At 38.3% G+C, this 22,319-nt stretch overlaps 2 protein-coding genes across 2 annotated transcripts; both read right to left on the bottom strand.

The window, feature by feature from the left end:
* Nucleotides 1–695: 695 nt before the first annotated feature.
* LOC144651212 (uncharacterized) lies at nt 696–12,067 on the bottom strand. Its single transcript, XM_078511126.1, has 5 exons — nt 11,940–12,067; nt 4,521–5,442; nt 3,701–3,867; nt 2,433–2,673; nt 696–1,380 (listed from the first exon to the last, which is right to left on the bottom strand). The coding sequence occupies exons 2-5, from the start codon at nt 5,424–5,426 to the stop codon at nt 811–813; spliced, it is 1,884 nt and encodes a 627-aa protein (XP_078367252.1). The 5' UTR covers nt 5,427–5,442; nt 11,940–12,067; the 3' UTR covers nt 696–810.
* LOC144651330 (uncharacterized) lies at nt 6,932–9,475 on the bottom strand. Its single transcript, XM_078511280.1, has 2 exons — nt 9,387–9,475; nt 6,932–8,768 (listed from the first exon to the last, which is right to left on the bottom strand). Exon 2 carries the CDS (start codon nt 8,731–8,733, stop codon nt 8,299–8,301), a length of 435 nt encoding a protein of 144 aa, XP_078367406.1. The 5' UTR covers nt 8,734–8,768; nt 9,387–9,475; the 3' UTR covers nt 6,932–8,298.
* Nucleotides 12,068–22,319: the final 10,252 nt, after the last annotated feature.

Raw genomic sequence — 22,319 nt, forward strand, 5'->3', positions numbered from 1 at the left:
CGATGATGATGATGATGATGATGATGATGATGATGATGATGATGATGATGATGAGCTTCGTTAAAATCAAGTGTATCAATGGTTTTATAGTCCGGGAGCTAGGAGCACAGAAATGATGATTTGCACTTCGAGAGTACTGAAAAGGTTTGACAAAGGATTTCAATAGATTAAAACCTCCTCTTTCACGCCAGGTAGTTTGTGGTTTCAAATTGTGGTATACGTTTTGAGTTATAGCTATGTTTTTTTCAGTTGGTTCAGGTCAAAAACGGTCTCACATGACAACGAGGCTGAAATTGCCACTCAATTATTCATAGAAACTTATTCAATAAGAAAATAAATGTTACCCAGACAACTGATAGGACTCTATGAAATTCGATTTTATGGAAAGCATCACGGCTTGCAAAGAAATCACATGATATTTGTCCTCGTTTTGCGTGGTGTCACAGCATTCTCATTCGCTCTTTCCGCTCCCAGATTTCGTAAATTTTAACTCAAATATCGTGTTACCCTTACAAATATAGAGAGCTTACCGTAAACAGGCTAACCGAAGTGATTAGTAGGCTAACCGAAGTGCATAGTAGGCTAACCGGTTACTAAACAAATGACTAAGGTGACAGAAGCAGTTCTACCATTGGAAATTAAAGGGTTGAAGCCAGTTGGAAACTTTCATGAATCTGAGACCATAAAGAGTCGAGTTCTGATCTTTTTACTCTATTTTATTCAGATATCCATGCGAGTTCTACAACCAACATAAAAAAAAACTTCACTGTCGTATAGCTTTCAAGAAAACTCTGCTTAGTCCCCACAAGCCTATGAAATCTCCAGCTTTTTAAGCCCAGCTACAGCGGACTGGAAACCAGCGTTGTAGTCTGTCGCCACCTCGTTCATGACGTAATCCGTCCTGTCGTCCTTGTAGTTGTCATTCTGATCAGGCCCCCCGACTAACGCGCCTTTTAAAACGTGTGCATTAGGTTCAGGACTTTTAAAGTTATCCCAGCCACATGGCTTTGGAGCTGATGGGCAGGAGCTTGAGCTGTGGTGAGGCCTTTTTGGTGGGTTTTTGCCGAAACCGACGACAAAGCTGCGCCCGCTGTCGCCCAACATGTAATGAATCTGCTTCTTTGCAAATTTTCGGTAAGCCGTTGGCGTTATGCCGTGGTCAGCGGCAACGAGAGCCAGGAATGCAGTGTTGGCAGCGTATCGGTTTGATCCCCATTTAATACGCCAAGCAAAGCCTTTTGGAGTGTAAGTCACACTACCTCCAGGAAGCCAGCTGTCGAGCGAGGACTTGATGGCCGCCTCGTAGGATTTCTTCTTGGTTAACTGAGCAAGCAGGAGCTGCACGCCCGCTTTTTTGTCATCCCAAGAAAACGCCCATGCCTGTGCAACGGAAAACAAAATGAGTTTCAATTACTTTGAACGACTTGTGCTCTGCGAATTTCATTGTCATCCGATCTTCAAAGAACTACATAATTATGATGACGGTATAAAGCAATACAGTCGAAGCTCTCCTAAGCGGACACCCTCGGGACGCGAAGAAAGTGTCCGTAACTGGAGCTGGCCGCTTACGAGAATGGTTCTCGTAAGCGGCCACTAGAGGTGTAGGGGAAAGGTGGCCGCTTACGGGAGCTTGCCCAGCTAACAATAAACGGACGGACGTAAATGACGACAAAACAAGCACTAAAATGTGGTCCTGTGATTACTGTAAAATCATTGTCACAAACGGCGATGTGAATTTGATTGATAATAACAAGATACAGAGGTTGTAAGTAGGATTTTCTTTTGGGTGTCCGCTTACGGGAGCTTAAAAACAAAGAAAAAGTCTAAGTCGTAATCTCTGAAAGTGTCCGCGGCCGGTTACGGGAATGTCCGCTTACGAGAATGTAAAAATACAGAGTTTGTATGGGAGTTAAAACGGGGTTATAAACAAGATGGCCGTAAGTAGAGCTGTCCGCTTACGAGAGTGTCCGTTAAGAGAGCTTCGACTGTATTAGTTATCTCACCAGCACCTGAAGAGTCTAATTAATTCTTGATTAAGTCTTATAATTTAGTCTAATCTATTCTTGATTGTTTTTTGAGCAGCCTGATCACAGTGCAAAAGTCTGCGTACTGCGGAGATTGTTTTATGTAATACTACTACAGAAGACTTTGCATTTTGTTTTGCTTTTCCATGCTTCAAAACAATTTGTTCATTTTCAGTAATATACGGGTATATAATAGACAAAATCAATGTAATGATTGTCAACAAATCACTTCGAAATCTTCAGTTCGATGGGAAAGTTCAGTTGTTCCTTGTTGTTAGTATTAAAAGATAAGCAGACTGTTTGCTTGACAATTAATTAGAAAACATTTATGAGATATTAATTCCTGATTTCATTTATTGTCATCGTTTTAATGCGGAAACACTTGCGTAACAAACAATATTTTCAAACCTGTCCATTCATTCCAAAGTCATTGTAGTATTTCTCGGCTTTTGTGAGATAGCTGCGATCTTTTGTTGCCCGATACAACCAAGCTGCTCCCCAGACCAACTCGTCCTTGTAGCCACTAAATGAACGGTAGAAATCGCCCGCATTAGGAATGGAATCGCTGTACTTTCCGCGATACTTGTCTGCAAACTCATAGAGTTCTTTTGCGTGTTTCAGTAGTTTTGCACCATACTTCGTAGCAGAGCTGTAAAAGCAAAGACAAACACCCAATGGTGAACTCGTGGAATCTTCTCATGGCCTTTTCTTGCGGTAAGAAATAACAACAACGAAAAAACACAGAGTTTATTGCTACATTTATAAACTGTTCTTTCATTTTACTGCTGCGAGGATTCCTTCGTAACTTTAGTCTCATTAAACGTCGTTCAATATAGACGATATAATGAAGATGAAGTGTTCAACATGACTCGAGTCATGCTGAACACTTCATCTTCATTATTTATTACCGAGCTTAAAATTTACCATCTTTATTATTTACTACAAACTTGATGAATTCCACATTGCTGATCCTAGCAGTATGCAGGACGCGTGTCACTTATCAACCTAGTAAAATGGCCCAGCTCACAACGAGTCTCTCGTAGCTCAGTTGGTTAGAGCGCCCAACCGGTATCTGGGAGGCCATGGGTTCGATTCCCGTTGGGGACTCAGAATTTTTCTTTGTCCCATGCTCGAGTCATGTTAAACACTACATCTTCATTATTTATTACCGAGTATAAAATTTACCATCTTTATTATTTACTACAAACTTGATGAATTCGACATTGCTGATCCTAGCAGTATGCAGGACGCGTGTCACTTATCAACCTAGTAAAATGGCCCAGCTCACAACGAGTCTCTCGTAGCTCAGTTGGTTAGAGCGCCAAACCGGTATCTGGGAGGCCATGGGTTCGATTCCCGTTGGGGACTCAGAATTTTTCTTTGTCCCATGTTCGAGTCATGTTGAACACTTCATCTTCATTATTTATTACTGAGCTTAAAATTTACCATCTTTATTATTTACTATAGACGATATATATACCGTGCTTTCCTTCATATATTATTCTAATCTTTTCAGCTAGAAGCATACTTGTATATGACTTCACAATATGGCCTGCCTCCAACTTGTGGTGTCATAATCGAATGGGATCAAAAACCGTTAAGTGTTAATTTTTTCCTCAAATTTGCAGGCACAACAACAAGGAGCAGTTCTTTACTTTGCGTTCGTGTTAACTTACCGAGTATTCCGAGCTTTAAAAGCAATTGAAGCAGCAGCAAGAGCTGCCGCAGTTTCAGCGGCCAGATCTGATCCTGGTTTCTGTGGAGATATTTTCCAGGCGGGTCGCGGCATCTTCATGTCCTCTGGTCTGCCCCAGTATTTATGGTCAATGTGTCCATCACCAACCTAAGTTTATTGTTAGGAAAGAGGCCACTCACATTTTTAAAAGAACAAAAACTGTTAGTTGAAGTGGAAAACATTGCTCTTGCTCTTTCCTTGACACTTATACACAAAGCCCTCTAGAACAGTAAAAATAATGAACTTTCTAATCTCTTTTGTTTTAAAATTTGCAGACTGAGACGAATTCATCCTCGGAGACCCAGGGGCAGTTAGTGGGGGCGACGGGCAGCTTAAGCTGCCCGACGCCCCCACTAACTGCCCCTGGGTCTCCGAGGATGAGACGAATTCAAAATGCGTCATCGTAATAAAAATTATGTAATCAACAATATGCCAGACATAACAGGCAGAGCGAATTAATAGTTTTGTTCGATATACATCAACATAATCAGAATTATAATAATAATAATAATTTATACATTTATAAAGCGCTAAAAAAGGGAAAAATATCCTTGAACGCAAGTGCGAGATGCTGTAAAAAACGATATGAAAACTTCACAAAATAAAGCAAAGAATGGGACAGAGTAAGTAAAAAAAAAATAACGAAAAAATATGCTAAATTAAATGTCAAGGCAAGAAAAAGAGTAAACTGGTTTTTACTAGTGGTTTGACATTTGCAACAAGCTAAAGGTTTATAAAAAGTGTGATTAACTCATACAGACCTGGCCATAAAATTCATACTTTTTAACGTGCGCCTTTATGAAGTAATTTGTAGCCCACTTGATGCTTTTTAACATGTAATTGTACTGACCAGCGGCTTGGTATGCCTTCTTGTATTCCACTAGACCCCAGGCCAACATGGTGACAGAGGAAGCCATTGGAAAGCCAAACTTGACGTAATCGCCTGCGTCATACCATCCTCCAGTCAAGTCCTCCCCATTCTGCCCCCTGTCTTTCAGTGCCGAGTCCTTTCTCCACTTGACGCGGTTCTTTTTTGGAAGCTTCCCAGATCGCTGAGCTTCGTAAAACAAGATGGACAGCTTCAGCACTTGGTCATAGTTGTACTTGCCAGACGTTGGTGGCACGCCTGTGGTCGGTTTGGTAAGCGGCGTTGATGGCGGGCGTTTGGTGGTGCTCGGTGGTTGAGTGGTTCTGGGGCCAGTAGTCCTTGGTGGTCGAGTGGGATTAGGACGCTTTGTTGTGGGTCTAGGAGAACTGGGACCAGCAGTAGGTGGTTTTCCTGTGGGGGGTGCTCCGCGATTGAAGGTCACGGTACCTATGGGCGGGTCTCCATCAGCAACGAATTTTTTCGCAATAAATTCCAATTTAAAAACGGTTCCTTTCGACATCTGGCTGTTCCAGGGTTTATTTTTCATGGTGTACACTTTGTTGTCTTGGTTGTCAACGATCTCCGCTCGCCATATTTCCAAGTTCGGAGTGGGATCTGGAAACGACAACGTCATGGTCCATCCGTCAGTTACGTCATCCGTGATTTTCAGTTCGATTCTTCCTTTGAAGCCACCGTACCAATTGTCAACAATCTTGGTTTCACTTTGCTCGCCGACTGTTACGGGTAAGCAGTGGAGTAAAAGGATGTACAGCGGGACAGCCGAGAAGATCCACGACATGCTGAAAAATATCTTCCTAGAAAATATGAGAAATTCAAAACAAGAAACTTAAAGGGACTGTGTCACGGCTGAATGAAGTTTATTATGTTCAGTTTTGCCAAATACTCGCTATGAAACTTACTTATGAAAAGAAATTACTTCCCTGGATCTAAATGACGAAACCTTAGCTTCATTGGAGCCAAATTTGTCTCAGTGGCGTTAAAATGTTAGTTACAAACAAACGATATTAACTTTGAAACTACTTTTCAGCCCAACAATATTTTAAAAACCCATATCGCAATCCGTTTCAATCTTCGTCACTTTTGTACCTTCCTTGTATTTGCTGTGTCTCTGAAATGCTCCTTCACTGTTTAAAAGGTTGTTTTTATATTCCACCCAATTTGATGGTCATTTCTAATGCCTAAATTGGGATAAAATCCGTGACACAGTCCCTTAAATATCTTGAGAATGACTTAATTGTTAATTGTCTGAATGGAGTTTCACTGATAGCTGAAATTTGGTCAAAATTTTAACTGTCAGCTGTGAAAAGGCGCGTTATTCTAACCGATGACTGTATGAGATCTAAGATTTGCAAAGCGTGGTAGTCCATTTTTTCGATTCTGATCACGTAAAATGGGTTTCTGAAGAAGTTTAAAATAAATAATCGATTAACAGAACGAACGTACATATATGATTCCCCCCGTCTCCCAACAAAATGATGTGCACTATCAATAGAGCCTTCCTAATAAATATAAATATTTGGTTTGTAGCAATATTATCATAATTTTGGAAATACAAAAACAGCTATATCACACATTCACAATATTTTGAAGTGGAAACTATACTTATTCGCGTAGGCGAGTCAGCGGAAATGGACGGAAACAGACTAAGCGGCGAGATGACTTTGGATATTTTCATTTCAAACCTTAAAAGGTAGTAAAATATTTATAGGTTGAACAGTCGAGACTAAAATTGCTTTGCCGGAAAAATAACAATATATTCATGCGAATTCTCCGACTCTTTTTGGGAAACAGCGGCTTTAATTGTTAAAAACTAACTGAACTGGTACCTTGCAGCTCTCATTCATACATTCGATGTATATTGCAGCATAGTTAATAGAGGGAAATGGAAAGAAGCCCGACAAACATCAAAGGAGCAAACAAAGAGGCCAAAATTTATGTTCAGGAAGGTCCATGACCGTGTACATCTTTTGTTTTGCGCTCATACACTATGCCTGGAATCACTAGGTTGTAATGCCGACAAATTTTAATCCGACAGGGAACCGTCTTTCAGAAAATGTGTAGTCTGGTAGTTTCGCGATTTAACAGTCATTGACTGAGAAAACCAGGCAATTTTACAAAAAACCGAAAGATGGGGGTAGGCCAATTTGCTTCATACTAACACCATAAATAGGTTAGGTGGACTTATAAATAAATATACTAAACTTGGCTCCCCAATCGTTTTTGTATAGGAGATACGAGGTCCACTATTTATCACCTCATCAGGGCCTGGATTTACCAGTTAATTTGACCCAAATTTGAAAACCACTATAAACTACAAAATTAAACGAACGGAATTTTTATTTTCTGTGTGGCATAAATAGACATAGAACTACTTGTAAAAATCCAGAAATGTACGAAATAAGCACAGGTAAGTCTACACCGTCCACGTTTTGAACACCTACTTTTTACATTTTCGAATGAGCAAGATTTTGCCCATTTTCGAGTTCCCGTAGAACACACAACTATAACTGCAGAAATCATTGTATACCACAGATAAATGCTCTTACCTTCCCTCTATCATAAACAGCAATAATCTTTTTGGGCCATTGAAACAGCAAGATTTTAGAGCACCTCAATGTAGTCCATGTAGGCGATATCGTCTTCAACAACACACGAAGCAACCAATGTGTTTTTAAACTACTCCTCGAGTCCACTTTGAGTTTTTCCGAGGTTAAATAGATGAAATTGACTGAATTCCTTCCGAAATATATCTCAACCCGTCGATTATTCATTAAACAGTGAAGAAAACGTAAAAAACACGAAAATAACAGAGCGACGCCATTTTGAATTTGACAACTCGCAGGGGCCTGGAATCCAGCTTTTCCCAAGGAGGGTAGGGTGGGTGACATTTTTATTGTAAATACCTCCAACAAGCGTTTCACAATACAATACAATACAAAAATGCAATTTCTTTTTCATTTTAATTTTACTTTTTACCTCTATTACGATAATGCTTGTAATAACAACAGTTGCATACCCAATAACACCGGCCGTACAAAACTGAAGAACAAACAAAGCTTATTACCGTAATTCCGCCCTTTTAGATTGCTTTCATGTAGTTAACTTCTCCTACATAAATAAACGCCAACTTTGAGCGATCTTCTCGTAGACTGCAGTCAGAGTAAATGGTCATGCATGAAGTAAGGGCAATCAACAATTATGCTACGTTTTTCCCGGCGCAAAATTTAATAATTAGAGTTTCACTTTGACTTGCTGAAGCTTAACACAGTAATTCTACACTAACAGTCAAAGCGTGCGCTTAATCAAGCAATTGTTATGGTATATATATCCCAATAGGTTGGGACAGTCCTTTCAGTATAAATAGAATTCGTTTAGTTTGTTTTAATTGCTTTTCCACCTCAGCTCATCTGTTTATGAGTAAATCGCATAAAAATAAAGTATTGCAAGAAAAGTACCCCCCCCCCCCCAAAACCAAAAAAATCATCACTTTTAATTTGCTTTGACTGCTTTATCTCTTATGTACACGATAAAAAGCACTGCCGTTCTGCTCCATTTTAATTTTTTCATGTTGTTGATATTAAACGCATGCGCTCGAAGAAGGTGGTCTTCGACCGTCCATTTTATTTACTGATCTGTAACGTTAGAGAAAGTCATTTCTTGGAACAACTGCAGGTTTTTACGAGATGTTCGATTGGTCTCACATAGGAGTCCTTTCGGGCAATGGACCCATCAATCTCTATTCCATAGAGGTCACAAAGTTCTTTTAACTGTGCAATCTTAAACTTTGACTTTAGCATGCCACGTTTAACTAGACCACAGATATCCTGACCTTTATATTCGATTGTATGTCGCAGGTCGACCTCTTCGTACACTGCTGTCTGCAATTCCTGCAGATGTTTCTCTGCCTCCCAGGCTTCAAGATCACTCTCATCGATATTTTCAGCTTCTTCAATTAGCGCGGTGGGTGCTTTACTCTGACGCTGCGCTGCTGCCAGTCTTGAGAAATAACTGCTTATTTGTTTGGCAGTTCGCCATTCTTCTGGAGCAAAGCGAAGTTTGCCATCACCGTCCCTTGCAATTCTCATTTCTTTTGCCACCTTTGTTGGATCTTCTTTGTTCCCTATATCAAATAAAACATATCGTAATGACATAGTTCAAACTCAGTACAGTTAATTGTTTTGCCTCGCACTACAGTCATTTACAGTGTGATAAAAAAGAAGATGTAGTATTGTAGAGGGCTGATTGTAGTATTGAAAAAAAAAAGTCGTCGGCCTTCAGTTAATTTGTGTGTTTTTTTTTTCCCATTCACCGGTGAGCAGCTGACAAAACGTCGAAAAGCAATTGATCTTTCTTTCACTTGAAAATAAACTTTTAAATAATGTTGAAAAGAAAGGAAAACCAGAATAATTAGGGGGTTTAGGAATAAGGGATAATTCACCAAATTATTTTTGGCATTAGGGATAAATTTTTAAATAATTAGGTAGGGTATAACAACATAATTTTGCGGGTAATGAAAATCAAAATAATATGGATAACAGCTTCGGTTATTTCATGGTTAATGAAAACTGCCCCTTCACAAGAAATGTGCGAGGCGATTTGAACTACTCTATAAGTCATGGTACTTTCTTCCTTATAAGCCCGGAATGAAGTAATCGCTTCAACTACTCAAGATCCGGCCGCAAAGATCACTCATTACTGTTAATTGCTAACTAGACATACCTAGGTTTGAACTTATTACCTGTTTCGACCCCTCTATTGAACTTTTCCACTAGAAACGTCTTAACGCTTTCGGTTGCTCTCTGACCCTTTCGTTGGGCTTTCAAAGCCCAACCCTAGTGGTTCTTTTTTGTTGCTACGTGGGTACTTGCTCGTAGGTGCACTGCTTCTCTGGCGACGTGGGGCGACTGTATTCCTGTGACCTTTTCTGCCCACTCTTTCCGTGCCAAGTCGTAAACAGTCTCCCTCTCAGTTACCCTTATATGCCGCCCAGTATCACGTGTGTATAAAGATCCGCCTGTGTCTGAAATGTGGCCACGCAACCTTCCTCTCCGCACACAAAAATGTCTTGGAAAGGGGCATTCTTATCCATAAATACTCTGCTGCTTTTAAAGTGAAGAATTATAAAGGATTAGGTATGAAGGGCGTGGCATTTTCGATCCCCGGCAACTAAAATATTAGTAGTGTAAGAGTCATTGTCGACGAGGCCTCCCAAACAACTCTAGGTGTTACTTACCAAGCTTTAGGAAAAAATGTAAAACATGTGCACATTGACACAGCATTTTTTGCTTCTGTTGGGCTATCCCAATAAAATGTTTCGTTTCCCATCGCCCGACCGACCCATTTTTTTCGAAAAGTAAAAAAAAAATTCCAGATTCACTAATCAAAGAAGCAAATACTTCAATTTACAAGCACACGATCTTGTTTTATTAACAACAATTGGTATGACGTGATGTCGTTGTCTTTAATAAACAACGATACTACGTTATTTAAAGACTGTTAAGGAATAACGAACGAAAAGACCACGTTTTTGAGTTGACTTTGTAATCAGGCTTTCTTACTTAGCAGCCCGGCCTTTTCTGGAACCCAGAACCCTTTAAGTGTTCATTCTTATTTTTTTTGCCCGACCGACCGACCCACCATCACAAGAGACGGGGCGATGGGAAACGAAACATTTTATTGGGATGGCCTAGGCGAAGAAAAAACCTGGAGGCTTGTGTTACTAAAAGGGGAATAAGTAGCTGTAAAAAATATAATTTGCACTGGAGAATCTGCAGAGCAGACGGATGGACAGAAAACAAACACAAAGAAAAACAAAAAACAAAAAGACAACATATACTTCATTCAAACTCGTTCGTAATTTTATTATTCTATTGAAATATATTTTTTAATTGCTGTCATAGTATAAAACTAAATAAACAAGCTCCTCTCTTTGTAAATAGCATAAACGTTGATTCGGCCCAATGCTAGCCCCTCTATAGCTAACCCACCTGTGATACACCTGTTGAAACAATCACCCACCCTACCCTCCTTGGGAAAAGCTGAATTCCAGGCCTCTGCGAGTTGTCAAATTCAAAATGGCGTCGCTCTGTTATTTTCGTGTTTTCTACGTTTTCTTCACTGTTTAATGAATAATCGACGGGATGAGATATATTTCGGAAGGAATTCAGTCAATTTCATCTATTTAACCTCAGAAAAACTCAAAGTGGACTCGAGGAGTGGTTTAAAAACACATTGGTTGCTTCGTGTGTTGTTGAAGACGATATCGCCTACATGGACTACATTGAGGTGCTCTAAAATCTTGCTGTTTCAATGGCCCAAAAAGATTATTGCTGTTTATGATAGAGGGAAGGTAAGAGCATTTATCTGTGGTATACAATGATTTCTGCAGTTATAGTTGTGTGTTCTACGGGAACTCGAAAATGGGCAAAATCTTGCTCATTCGAAAATGTAAAAAGTAGGTGTTCAAAACGTGGACGGTGTAGACTTACCTGTGCTTATTTCGTACATTTCTGGATTTTTACAAATAGTTCTATGTCTGTTTATGCCACATAGAAAATAAAAATTCCGTTCGTTTATTTGTTTAATTTTGTAGTTTATAGTGGTTTTCAAATTTGGGTCAAATTAACTGGTAAATCTAGGCCCTGATGGGGTGATAAATAGTGGACCTCGTATCTCCTATACAAAAACGATTGGGGAGCCAAGTTTAGTATATTTATTCATAAGTCCACCTAACCTATCTATGGTGTTAGTATGAAGCAAATCGGCCGACCCCCATCTTTGACTGCCTGCCTGGATTTCTCAGTCAGTGACTGTTAAAAGTATTGCAGCAATGTCAAGCAGTAAACATGTAATATAAACATGAATCGAATTGCAAATGTTTTGGATTTTAAAGGCTAGCTGAGTTAAATGATTGAACATTTCCGCCGAACAGTGTTTCGTGCAACGTAATCGTACCACATTTTGCTTGGATAGCGGATAACAGTTAAACATTATAACACAAAATGTATAGGTTTGAGCTAGATCAAATCAAAGCAAACATGGGAAGTAATTTCTTTTCTTGCCCAGTCATAAAACTTGTTCACGCATCTTGCTAGGAAGGTTTCATCAGTTAACTGGGACTTAAAACTTATCTTGATAGTAATCGAATCTTTGAAATTAATTTCTTTCGTTGTATGTGACTTGAAATGATAAAAGAGTCATAAAAGAGGTCCCCAAGGCGGTTTTTTTGTCTTATTTTAGCTAACATGTAAAATGTTTGCTTTTTATGTTACTATTCATACAAGAGACTTACCTTCACACAGGATGATATTATTCAACTCTTCGTTTGGTTAGTGATGGCAATTTCACCCGTTCATATGCATGTATTTATTTTTAATATACCATTCCAATATCTCCTGGACAAAAAAACACAGGTTGGCAAACACCTTATCAAACTTCAGCCAAACGATATTCGGCCAACTGCAACTACTGTCTTTGCCATGAATGAACCTTTTGTATGTTAAAGTGCCTTTGTTTTAACGTTTGTATAAGTTAAGCAGCGCTAGACACACAGTTAACGCCGTTACTTATAGAAATAGATTGAGCTTTTATTTTGCTCTCCTTTCGATTGACAGCTGTCAAACTTTATGCGTCATAGACGCCATTAGCCGGAGGCCGTAAGCATGACGTTTATTTTTCCCGCAAATGGCAAAAATTCAACTTCTGCTGTCTGCCGTTTGGCGTTCGTACGCGGAAATGAGTAGTTTGGTGTTTGTCGTGAATGTGGGATTTTTCCCCTATTTTTATGAGGGATTAATTTTAGAATTCCATAAAAAGGTAACAAAATGAAAGGCGACCTCGCGTTTGCCGTTTGCCGTATAACGTCATGCTTAATCTCTCTATTAACTTCTACGTAAACGATAAATCCACACAAAAGAACTTATAAAAAGAAAAGATAAGAAGAAAATGATTTCAATAACTTTCAACATGTGACACTTTTGAGCTTATGAAAGCAAGTCAACTTTTGTAGCCACGGAATCCCACACTTTCGTTTTTCATTGTCGAGTCCTTTGTTTCCGTTTATATCGTACATAATTATTTGTTATTGTAATTTACCTTGTTGGTTTTTATTTAGGTACGTTACGTGTAATATTTTCGTGTGCATTTTTTTGTGATTTATTTTTATTGTTTTGCTTAACGATTTCTCTGGTGCTTTTTTTTTTAAGTTGTCCTTGTCAGTATGTTAAGTCGCCTTGCAGTTCGCACTTTGTGTTTCTTTTTCTTTTTTCTTTCTGTATTTATTTTCGCTTGTTTCTTTGTTTAGCTTGTTTGTGTCGTTTTGTATTGCAGCAAATCGCTAGTAAAAGTGCGTATATTGGAAATGGTGTGTGTGTGTGTGTGGATTTGATTACAGCTTTAAACCGTGTGTAAGCCGTATTGACTTATTGCCTTAGCCTGAAATAACGAATGAAACACATTCGGGCAGTTAACCGGGTCATGAAAATAAACGGCCAACATCTGTAAAAGTCTTGTCCAATTGCAAACTACAGTTTAAATTTCTTCCGAGAAGAAAAAGCTAAGTTGAAGAAAAGCACTAAAAATGTGGATCAAAATAAACAAGCTGCATGGCCTCATATAAACTAACATAAATCGGCCAAATAAGCGCAATATTATGATGATGTTGAAATGTATATATATTTTTTGTTTGAGTTTCAAACATGGTTTGGTTTAAGGGAGTTTACGTCTCTGAATTTGAGGTCCGTATAAAGTACATGATAAAACTTACTTATCCTAGACGAGCTCAGCAGTCGTAAAATGAAAACAAAATTAAAAGTCTAACTACTATGATAGTGCAAAACAAGGTCTACGTAGGGGAATAATCGCAATTCTTTCGATAGCAAATCAAAGTATTAGCCTATGGGTGGCTTATATTCAGGGCTCGGTAGGGAAGTGGGGTGGGAAACTTTTGTCGAAAGGTTTCCTTTTGCGTCTGAGATTTCTTAAAATTACCGAGAGAGGCTTATTTCGGGCAATTTGTCATCTACATTTATAATAGGAAATACAGATTTCCGGTCAAGGAATTCCTTTATCTATTATTGCTGAAGTTTTTCTCACCTCGGTATCAGTTAGTTTAAAATCTTCCAATTAGCTGTTTCGCACGACAAACTAGTCTTGGCTTAGTAGGCTAGTGGTTAATTAGAGGATTTGTTGTTCATGCAATGTTAAATAAGTGAAGTACGGCAGCGAGTAAATTATCGTGCTCTATTTCCCAAGGGGAATTTCCCGCTTAAAGGTGCCCCGTCATCTCAGACTACAAAGTGGACACGGTAGGGGCAAAAAAATATTCTTTGTTAGAAGCACGAAAACATATTTTTTTAAAAGTCGAACTGTAAATGTAACCATGCAAGCAACAAAAAATTTGCTGTGCGATATGGCGGCCAAATAAACTTCAATAAGCAGTAGCCCGCTACAACAACAAAAATTAAACCTACCAGTTCTATTTTGTTGACATGCACACGACTTCTTACATAAAAGACATTGTCCTTTTTATACCTGAATTCTCACCTCAATCAGTTCAGTTGTATGTCCCCGAGTAAATGTTTCGCTTGATAACCTCTACCTGTTTTAGCTTAAGCCCTCTCTTGACCTACCCGAAAGTAATACAGTGAGCCCGGGGCCCGGGACGGAAGTGGGGAGCGCGCGAGAATGGCGCGGCCACAGAGGGGGGAGGCGCACAGGAGCTGCCGGGGGGGAGGACGGGAGACGACACACGTGACGACTGGGGAGAAGGCGAGAGGAGGAAGAGAGGGAAGGAGGGGGCCACGGGAGCCAAAAACAAAGAAAAGCCGCCGACCGAAGGGGCCGCGGGAAGTCCGCACGAGAAGAAAAAGAGGAGGGAGAAAACGGGCACCAGGCGGCCGGAGAGGCCGACGAGAGTGTCCGTAAGAGAGCTTCGACTGTATCATAAAACAAACGAATAAGTATTAGAAATGCCAATCAAAAAGGCAAAACAAGTTATGCTTGTGTCGTTAATTATAACAAGAGTGGCCCGCCAAAAAAATAAGATAAAAGTGAAAAAAATACGAACAAAGTGATAAGTGCATAGCGAAATAAAAGTTGGCATTTCAGGACGGGTGTTTACCCCGATAAATTCCTTCTGCAATCACCCCATGTCAATATGGATGTGAAGCTAAAGAAGACTCAATAAGACCTTAACTACTTATTGAAAAATCTACTAAACTATTACCTTTAGTAGAGCGACAATTTACTTAGATTCATCCGCGTAAAAACAGCTATTTTTCGTGCCTTTTCCGTGGTATTGGTTTGAGTGGAGCCGGGCCCCTCATCAATAAATATTGGAGCAAAATGGGGCTTACCTTTACTCCCCCCTCTCCTCTTTGTCGAGAAAGTAGGGGTTCCAAACAGTTGCCCATATATGGGATCCTGGTTCCAAATGATTTTTTACTGAATCACAAGCCGGGCCTTGCGTTTAAAGCTAGAAGCTTGTGGGGTCGTGTATTCCCAAAGAATTGAAATTTGGAAGTGTTGGTTTTTGTGGAAGGAGGAAAACTGGAGAAACCGCGAAGAAAAAAAAAACTCGCCGACTGTGGCTGCATTCAAAACTAAAATTAGAAAACTCAATCTATAGGACTACGTGGACAACAATAGTACCTGTTGCAAACTCTGTTGCGCTTAAGACATTGTAAATATTAGTTTTTAGTTTTTAGTTAAGTATTTTAAATATTTTTAGCTTAGCATTATTAATAGTATTTTAGGTATTTTAATTGTGTCCCCAATTAGTCCATAAGGGCTAAACACAAAGACACGGTAATAAAGTTTTTATCTTATCTTATCTTGGAGCAAGTATTGAATCGCCTTTTCAATTCACTGATCAAATCATCATTCCTTTATTTATTCATTCATACAATTATTCGTTTAGCCATTCGATTTATGATACTTTTTTTGCGATAATCCGGACATTCTCCCTCCAATAAAGCTGGCTTTTCCCCACAACTTCATTCCCCTTACATATAAATATAAATTAACTTCTGCATGACAATCCCTCCTTGTTCTCCGTGCGACCAACGGCGACTTCGACGACTTGTGGGTTTCCTTGACCAATTTTTGTCGCCTTGAAGTTGAACTCAAACTTTTTATTCTGGTCAAGTTGTTTATTCCAGGGCTGATTTTTCAGCACAAACACGGTTTTCTCTTTGTTGTTGGTCTGAAGTTTCGCTTGCCACACCTCTAGCTTTTGGATTGGTTGGGAAAACGTGACGATTATGTCCCAACCTTTTCTTAAAGCTGTACCCGGGGTAATGCTGAACTTGCCAATAAGACCGTCGCTCCATTGGTGGTCTATGGTAGCGCCTCCTTCGTCAAAACAGACGATATTGACAACCAGTAAGGAAAGAAAGACGAGAAAGGCAGCACTGACCCGCTTAGTATTCATGGTTCTGCTGTGTAAAAAGGGAAATAAGACCAAAGTGGTTACTTGTGGTGACTAGTAACCCTGATACTGTTATAAAGTTTTTAATTTTGATGATGATGATTATGATGATGATAACGATGATGATGATGATCACGATGATGATGGCGATGATGATTACGATGATGACGATTACGATGGTGATGATGATGATGACGACGATGATGATGATGATGACGCTTATGTCGATGATAATAATAATAATAATAATAATAATAATAATAATAATAATAATAATGATGATGATGATGATCGTGAACTTCGTTGAGATTGAAAGTCTGAATGGGGCGTTTAAAAAAGGTAGGGGAGACGTGGGGACAAACGTAATTGTTATATTCCCTAACTGAAATGCTATTTTATTGGACAAGAACGTATCACGTGACGCGCAACAAAACTGTATAACTCCCTAGGGTAAACAAAACTGGCTTACTCCCTCGGGCGAAAACGCCCAATTAACAGGGTGAACCTTGGACTTGAGAAACGTTTAGACGTGCTAACGACATTACATTGTACTTGAACCCTTTTTCCTTATGTACACCTTTGGCACGACAATCTTAAGCAAGTTTTTTTTTTTAAGCCTTCGATTTATATTAAATGAAACAATTTGTGTTATCAGCAAGTCGCATGTTAATTGTTCTTGCCGTTGACAGTAATTATAATCGGCGCCAAACAGCAGAAAAACACAACAGAAATAACCATATTCCGAATTTCCTGGAATTTTTATGGGAAGTTGACAATCTTCATGAGCGCAAAAGATGAAATTGTTAAAGAACGGCATACTGGCAGAACACAATGGGAATGATCGAACTCGTCAAAACCACATTAAATATAAGCATTATACATGGAATTGAAAAAAAATAATTCAGCCCTCAAAAGCCCAGAAAGTCCACCAGGGCACAAGACAAAAAAGAAGAAGAACAACGCGCAAACAAACCAACGAAAAACAAGCCCGGAGGTCACCCGCATCCGGACGACGGAACCAGCTGTACTGTTCGATAGCCCGGCCTTATGTTTGCACCTACAGGTTAAAACGTCGAAACTACTAGATTATGATATGCAACTATACTAAGAGATTTCAAGTTGCGATCGCAAATCGTATAAAATATATAAAAGGCACTTCTTATGTCTTTCACAATAACATGTTGGCAGTCCAACCCCCTCAACTCCAATAAGTGAGGTTTTGCATAAACGTCATTCTATTGAAAGGAATCACACTTCTTTTGTGTTAATACAAAAGTTTCTTTTCACATTCTTGTAACAATCCTAACGTAGCTACTCAACCTTTAAAGCCATACAAAGAGGACAAATAAACGTACAAAGATGTGTAACGCAGGTAAAGAGCCGTTGTACTGTTCAATTAATCTTTTGTTTAAAACACTTTCGTTGTCGTTGCCGTTTGAATTGGCTTAAGGTCTCTCTGTCTGTATTATGGCCTTGGGCGCCCTCCCTGGTCAGGACACATAATTCTAACTGCCCCTCTCTTTATCCAGTACAAAAAATAGCGGCAACCGTAAAAAATCCTGGGGTAACTTTCGATGTACTAGCATCCCTGTTTTTGGAGAGTCTGGATAGAGTTTTAAAACTGATAGCTGAAAATTGGACAAAATTTTGACTGTCAGCTGTGAAATGGCGCGTTTTTATATCCACGATCTTAAACGGGTCGAAATTTTAACTATCAGACAAGAAATCACCGATAAACTGAGATCAGTCCAGCACCGCCATACAGACCTTTATTTAAGGGTAATAGTTTTTTAGTCAGTTGGAAAAGAAATAATTAGTCGACCAGGCAAACCACCTGTGCTTGGAGACGTACTTAGCGACCTTAAAAGCGTGCACAGAAAAACAGCACTCTGAGTTATTCGGAGGGAAAATTATTTAGTAGTTGTGCGCATGCACAACAATTGTTGAAAGTTAAAAAATGATATTGGAAATCATCGTTATTGTCAAAACTCAAAACAGAACTGATTATACCCAATAACAATGAAGATTTATACAAACACTAACGTATTTTGCCGCATTAAAAAAGTGCCTAGGTTCCTTTTATTTCCGTTATGATCAAACGTAAATCAGACTTACATACGTTTTATGGTGCGAGCGGGACAGCGAGAAGTTAAAAATTAAGTATTACTTTCAATAATTTCAGTTTGGGAGCTAACATTATGGGATTTCCTCCACTAGCACCTTGGGCCGTCCTGGCAGTAAAAAGCGTAGTCATTTAATTTGATTGTAAAACGAGATTTCAAGGCGCAATTCTCGCCCAGCTTGATATAGGTCTTAACCCCCCACCCCTACCCCCTTCACCCCAGACAAGGGGTAATGATGTAAAAATCGCAAACCTGGTTTTGCACGTAAATTTGTAAAGACCATTATAGCGACATTGGGAGGAAATTACACATCCTTTGTGTTTCTTTTAAGGCTGCTTTTAACATTCTTCTACATGCTTAAACTTGCTAGACAACCATCACAACCGTTTCGAATAGGGTAAAGAAATATGTGTTACGCACGTGAAAAACCATTATAATAATGTAAAAATCGCAAATAGAAGGAAATTTCACCTCTTTTATGTTTCTTTGAAGGCTGCTTTTAACATTCTTTTACATGCTTAAACTTGCTAGACAACCCTTCAAAACCGTATTGAATAGGGCAAAGAAATATGTGTTACAACATGAACAGCCATTGTATTGTTCATTGAACCTTTTGTTCAGCGGGCATTATAGTAGCATTCCTGTTTTTTTTTTTTTTTTTGAATACCACTGAAAGGAATTTGCACCTTTTTTAGCTGCTTTATATAAAGTAACTATCATTCTTGTAACGATTCCAAAGTAGCTGCGCAACATTCAAAACCATAATTCAAAAGATGACAAAGAAATGTACAAAAAAGTGTAACGCTTGTGAAGAGCCTTTGTACGTTCATTGAATCTTTTGTTTAACGGCGTTATAACGACTTTGAATACTACTGAGAGGAATTGAATTTGTACTTTTTTGTCCTTCTTTGTGTTGTTTTATTATATTCTTTCACTTGCAATCTTGCAACAAGCTCAAAGTAAGCTACATAACTAAAAAACGCTTAAAGCTTAAAGACGGCAGCGACATGTACAAAGATGTGTACTGGACGTGTTGAGTGATTGTACTGTTTATTAGCACTTTTGTTTAACGACATTGTAGCGGCACTGTGAACCGCTGAAAGGAGATTGCACCTCTTTTGTGCTGGTATTGTGCTGCAAACACATTTTTCAATAACATTCTTGTAGCAAGCCAAAAGTAACCAAACAACTGTTAAAACCATATGTTGATTGATTACCAGTAAATTAAATCACAGTGTACAAATAAGCTTGGTCAGTTCACAAAGCGAGGCATTCTGAGATTGTTATCCAGAACCGTTGACATCTACCAAAGGGTGTACACAAGAACGTAGCTTTTCCGGTCGAAAATCTTAAAAGTTAAGGTGAGTTACGATTGAGTTGAATTTCTCTAAGAGAAAAAAATATATTTTCATTGATGGACTTTAAGTCAAAGTGTTTGAGCAAATTAAGCAATTATATCATGCTTTAAATCCAGCTTTTCATTAGTAAGCTTGTGTCAACATAGAGCCGGTTGATTCATATTTTCGCTGTTTGGCTACCTGGCACCAAGTTCGCAAACAGATTTATTAATCAAGGGTTATTCGATAGAGAGGGCGACCGTATTGAATGCGCTATAACTTTGTTACCGAAACACTTTTTGTCGTTTCTCATAGTGATTCGTTGTTTATTGCGCTTTTCAGTGAAATGCGAACTCTGAAATTTAATCCTCAACCAACGGTTTATTCTTTTCCCTGCCGTCAATCTTCTTTGCCGCCCTCTCGGGAAACACACCTCCCTTCCCCTGGGTCAAATGGTCTTTTCTCTTTTTTTTTGTTTTTTTTTTTTTTTTTTTTTTTTTTTTTTTTTTTTTTCGCCGGCCGTCCCCATTATTTTTATTGACGGCAACAAAAAACATAATTTTTTTTTTTTTTTTTTTTTTTATTTTCCCCTTTCACAGAAAACTAATCTCGCGTTGCTTTGGGAGAGGGAGTTAGCAGTTGAGAAATCAGCAATGAAAGGGCAAATCCATTTTCTTGCCACCCGCTTTGATTTGTTTATCCTTCGGCATAACAACGTTTCTCGAGGTAATGCATATCATTTTTATTGTCAGCAAATTCGCGACAGATTTAAAAAAGCGGCGACGAAGAATGCGTAGTTTTGTACGGAAGTAATGCGAAGGCAAAACGAAAAAAAAAAAAGACGCAACTTTGCATTGCTAATTTTTTTCCTTTTTCAATTTAATTTTTATGGCTGCTTTCAATGACACGAATATCTTATGAGATGTTTTCGTTAAGATGAATCTAATGTGAGTTAAAATCATTTTGTTTAATTTCGTTTAAAAGAGCGAGAATACTTTATATATTACGTTCCCATAACATTTGTATCTTTCGATTTATTCGTGAAATTACAGTCGTTATAACCTTTTTTTAAGGATTTAGCACTTGCTCTGGTAAAACTTTATGTAATTGAAACTTGTTCATGACTCAATCAGATCGCTTTTGTTTTTCCAGCTAAACAAAAGTTCCTTTTTGTCTGATTTTCAAGGTTTTGTTACAATTCTTACTTTAGGTAAGCTAAAAGATGAGAACAATTGAGAAAATTCAAATTAAAAATTGTACACATTGGTAGAAAAAACACCAATAAATTATTCCGGCATACCTTAAACAGAAGCACCTTTCTATTTTCTTGGATACCATACTCGTTAGGGTTTCAGTACTGCATAGCAACATAAACAGGCCTTCAAAAGGAATATATAGACCGGTTGTGCACGTATTGTTTTCACCGAACCACAAAAAAGGTCCCTTTTACTACATACCGTTGTTTACTTTTCCTGTTTAAAAATCAAACGAACAACATTTATGTTTCGGTTGCTAAACGCGCACATTTTTCCAGCGAGTTTCGAAAGTCGCAATGCATTGACCTCCAACCTGGAATATGAGTTTGGGCTTGTGCAATGTTCTCCAACAAGGCCTTATTTGTCAAAAGATTGTTTTTTTTTTCAAATTCTAAATCAATTTCTAATCATAAACGTTTAACACTGATCGGCAAATGAAATATTTCACTTGTTCTGGAGGGTCAGGGACAAAACAAACTAAGGACTCACTGCATTAAATTAATGTAGGAAAACAATCAATTTCTTTCATGGCAATCAATATTTGAAATGCCCTTCCATCATCTTTAAAAACTTGCAAGTGCGTTTGCATTTCCGAGGCAAATAAAATGTTTTCTCCTGTCAAAACCAAAAATAAGTTAATTTTCCGTTTAGCTAAGCTCGGTTACATACTACATGTATTAAATGAGTTCGTCCTTGTTTGTTTTGTTTTTGTTTTTTGTTTTTGTTTTTTAATTTTCTTAATATTCGTCTGTTGTCTTTTTGTTCAAAACTTAAATTGTACATTGAGCGAACAAAAAAAACCAACTAGATAATTAAGCTTTCCACCTGGTACATTAAATTTAAGTTCTATGCGGCATTAGATTGTAAAAAAAAATAAACAAAATAAACGCATTCTTCTCCTTCTTCTCCTTTCTGTTTATTTCTCAAAGTTGACTATTTAAAATGAACTCAGTGTTCTAAAATATAATCAACTAATAATAAAGCCAATTCTCAGTACTTTTGTGCAGCTGGAAAGTGAATAGCATTTTTTGTTGAATAGAACCTTGGCTTTTAAAATACCACATCCGGGACTATTACTATTTGACACCTTGTTAGAACTAGTCTCGTTGACGTTTTATTTGGGCCATTGTTGGTAACCCCACGAAAAAGTGAAACAAAAAATGGCTACTAAAGATTTTTTATTTACCCTATAAAGTAGTTTCATTTGAAAATCGGCTTTTAATTAAATTTTGTGTCGGTTCAAAGTAAACACTGTAAATTAAAATTGCAGTAATTTTATTTACTTAAAAAGTACTTTTCGCTAATTACGTAGGGGTTTGGTTTATAATGAACTTCGCTACAAGCTCCTACAACAACTAAGGCCTGCCGGGGTGTTCGATTTTAAAAGTTTAAAAGTCATCTGTATGCTTTTGAAAGTTTTGCTTTTTTTAAGTTTTGCCTTTGTGATTAGGCGATAAATGCAAAGAAAAAATCCACCTAGGTCATGAACAATCGGCCGGCTTACAGTAAAAATTTTGATCGGTAATG

This window comes from Oculina patagonica, chromosome 4 (assembly GCF_052425735.1).
Source record: "Oculina patagonica isolate OP01 chromosome 4, crgOcupat, whole genome shotgun sequence".
Lineage (NCBI taxonomy): Eukaryota > Metazoa > Cnidaria > Anthozoa > Scleractinia > Oculinidae > Oculina > Oculina patagonica.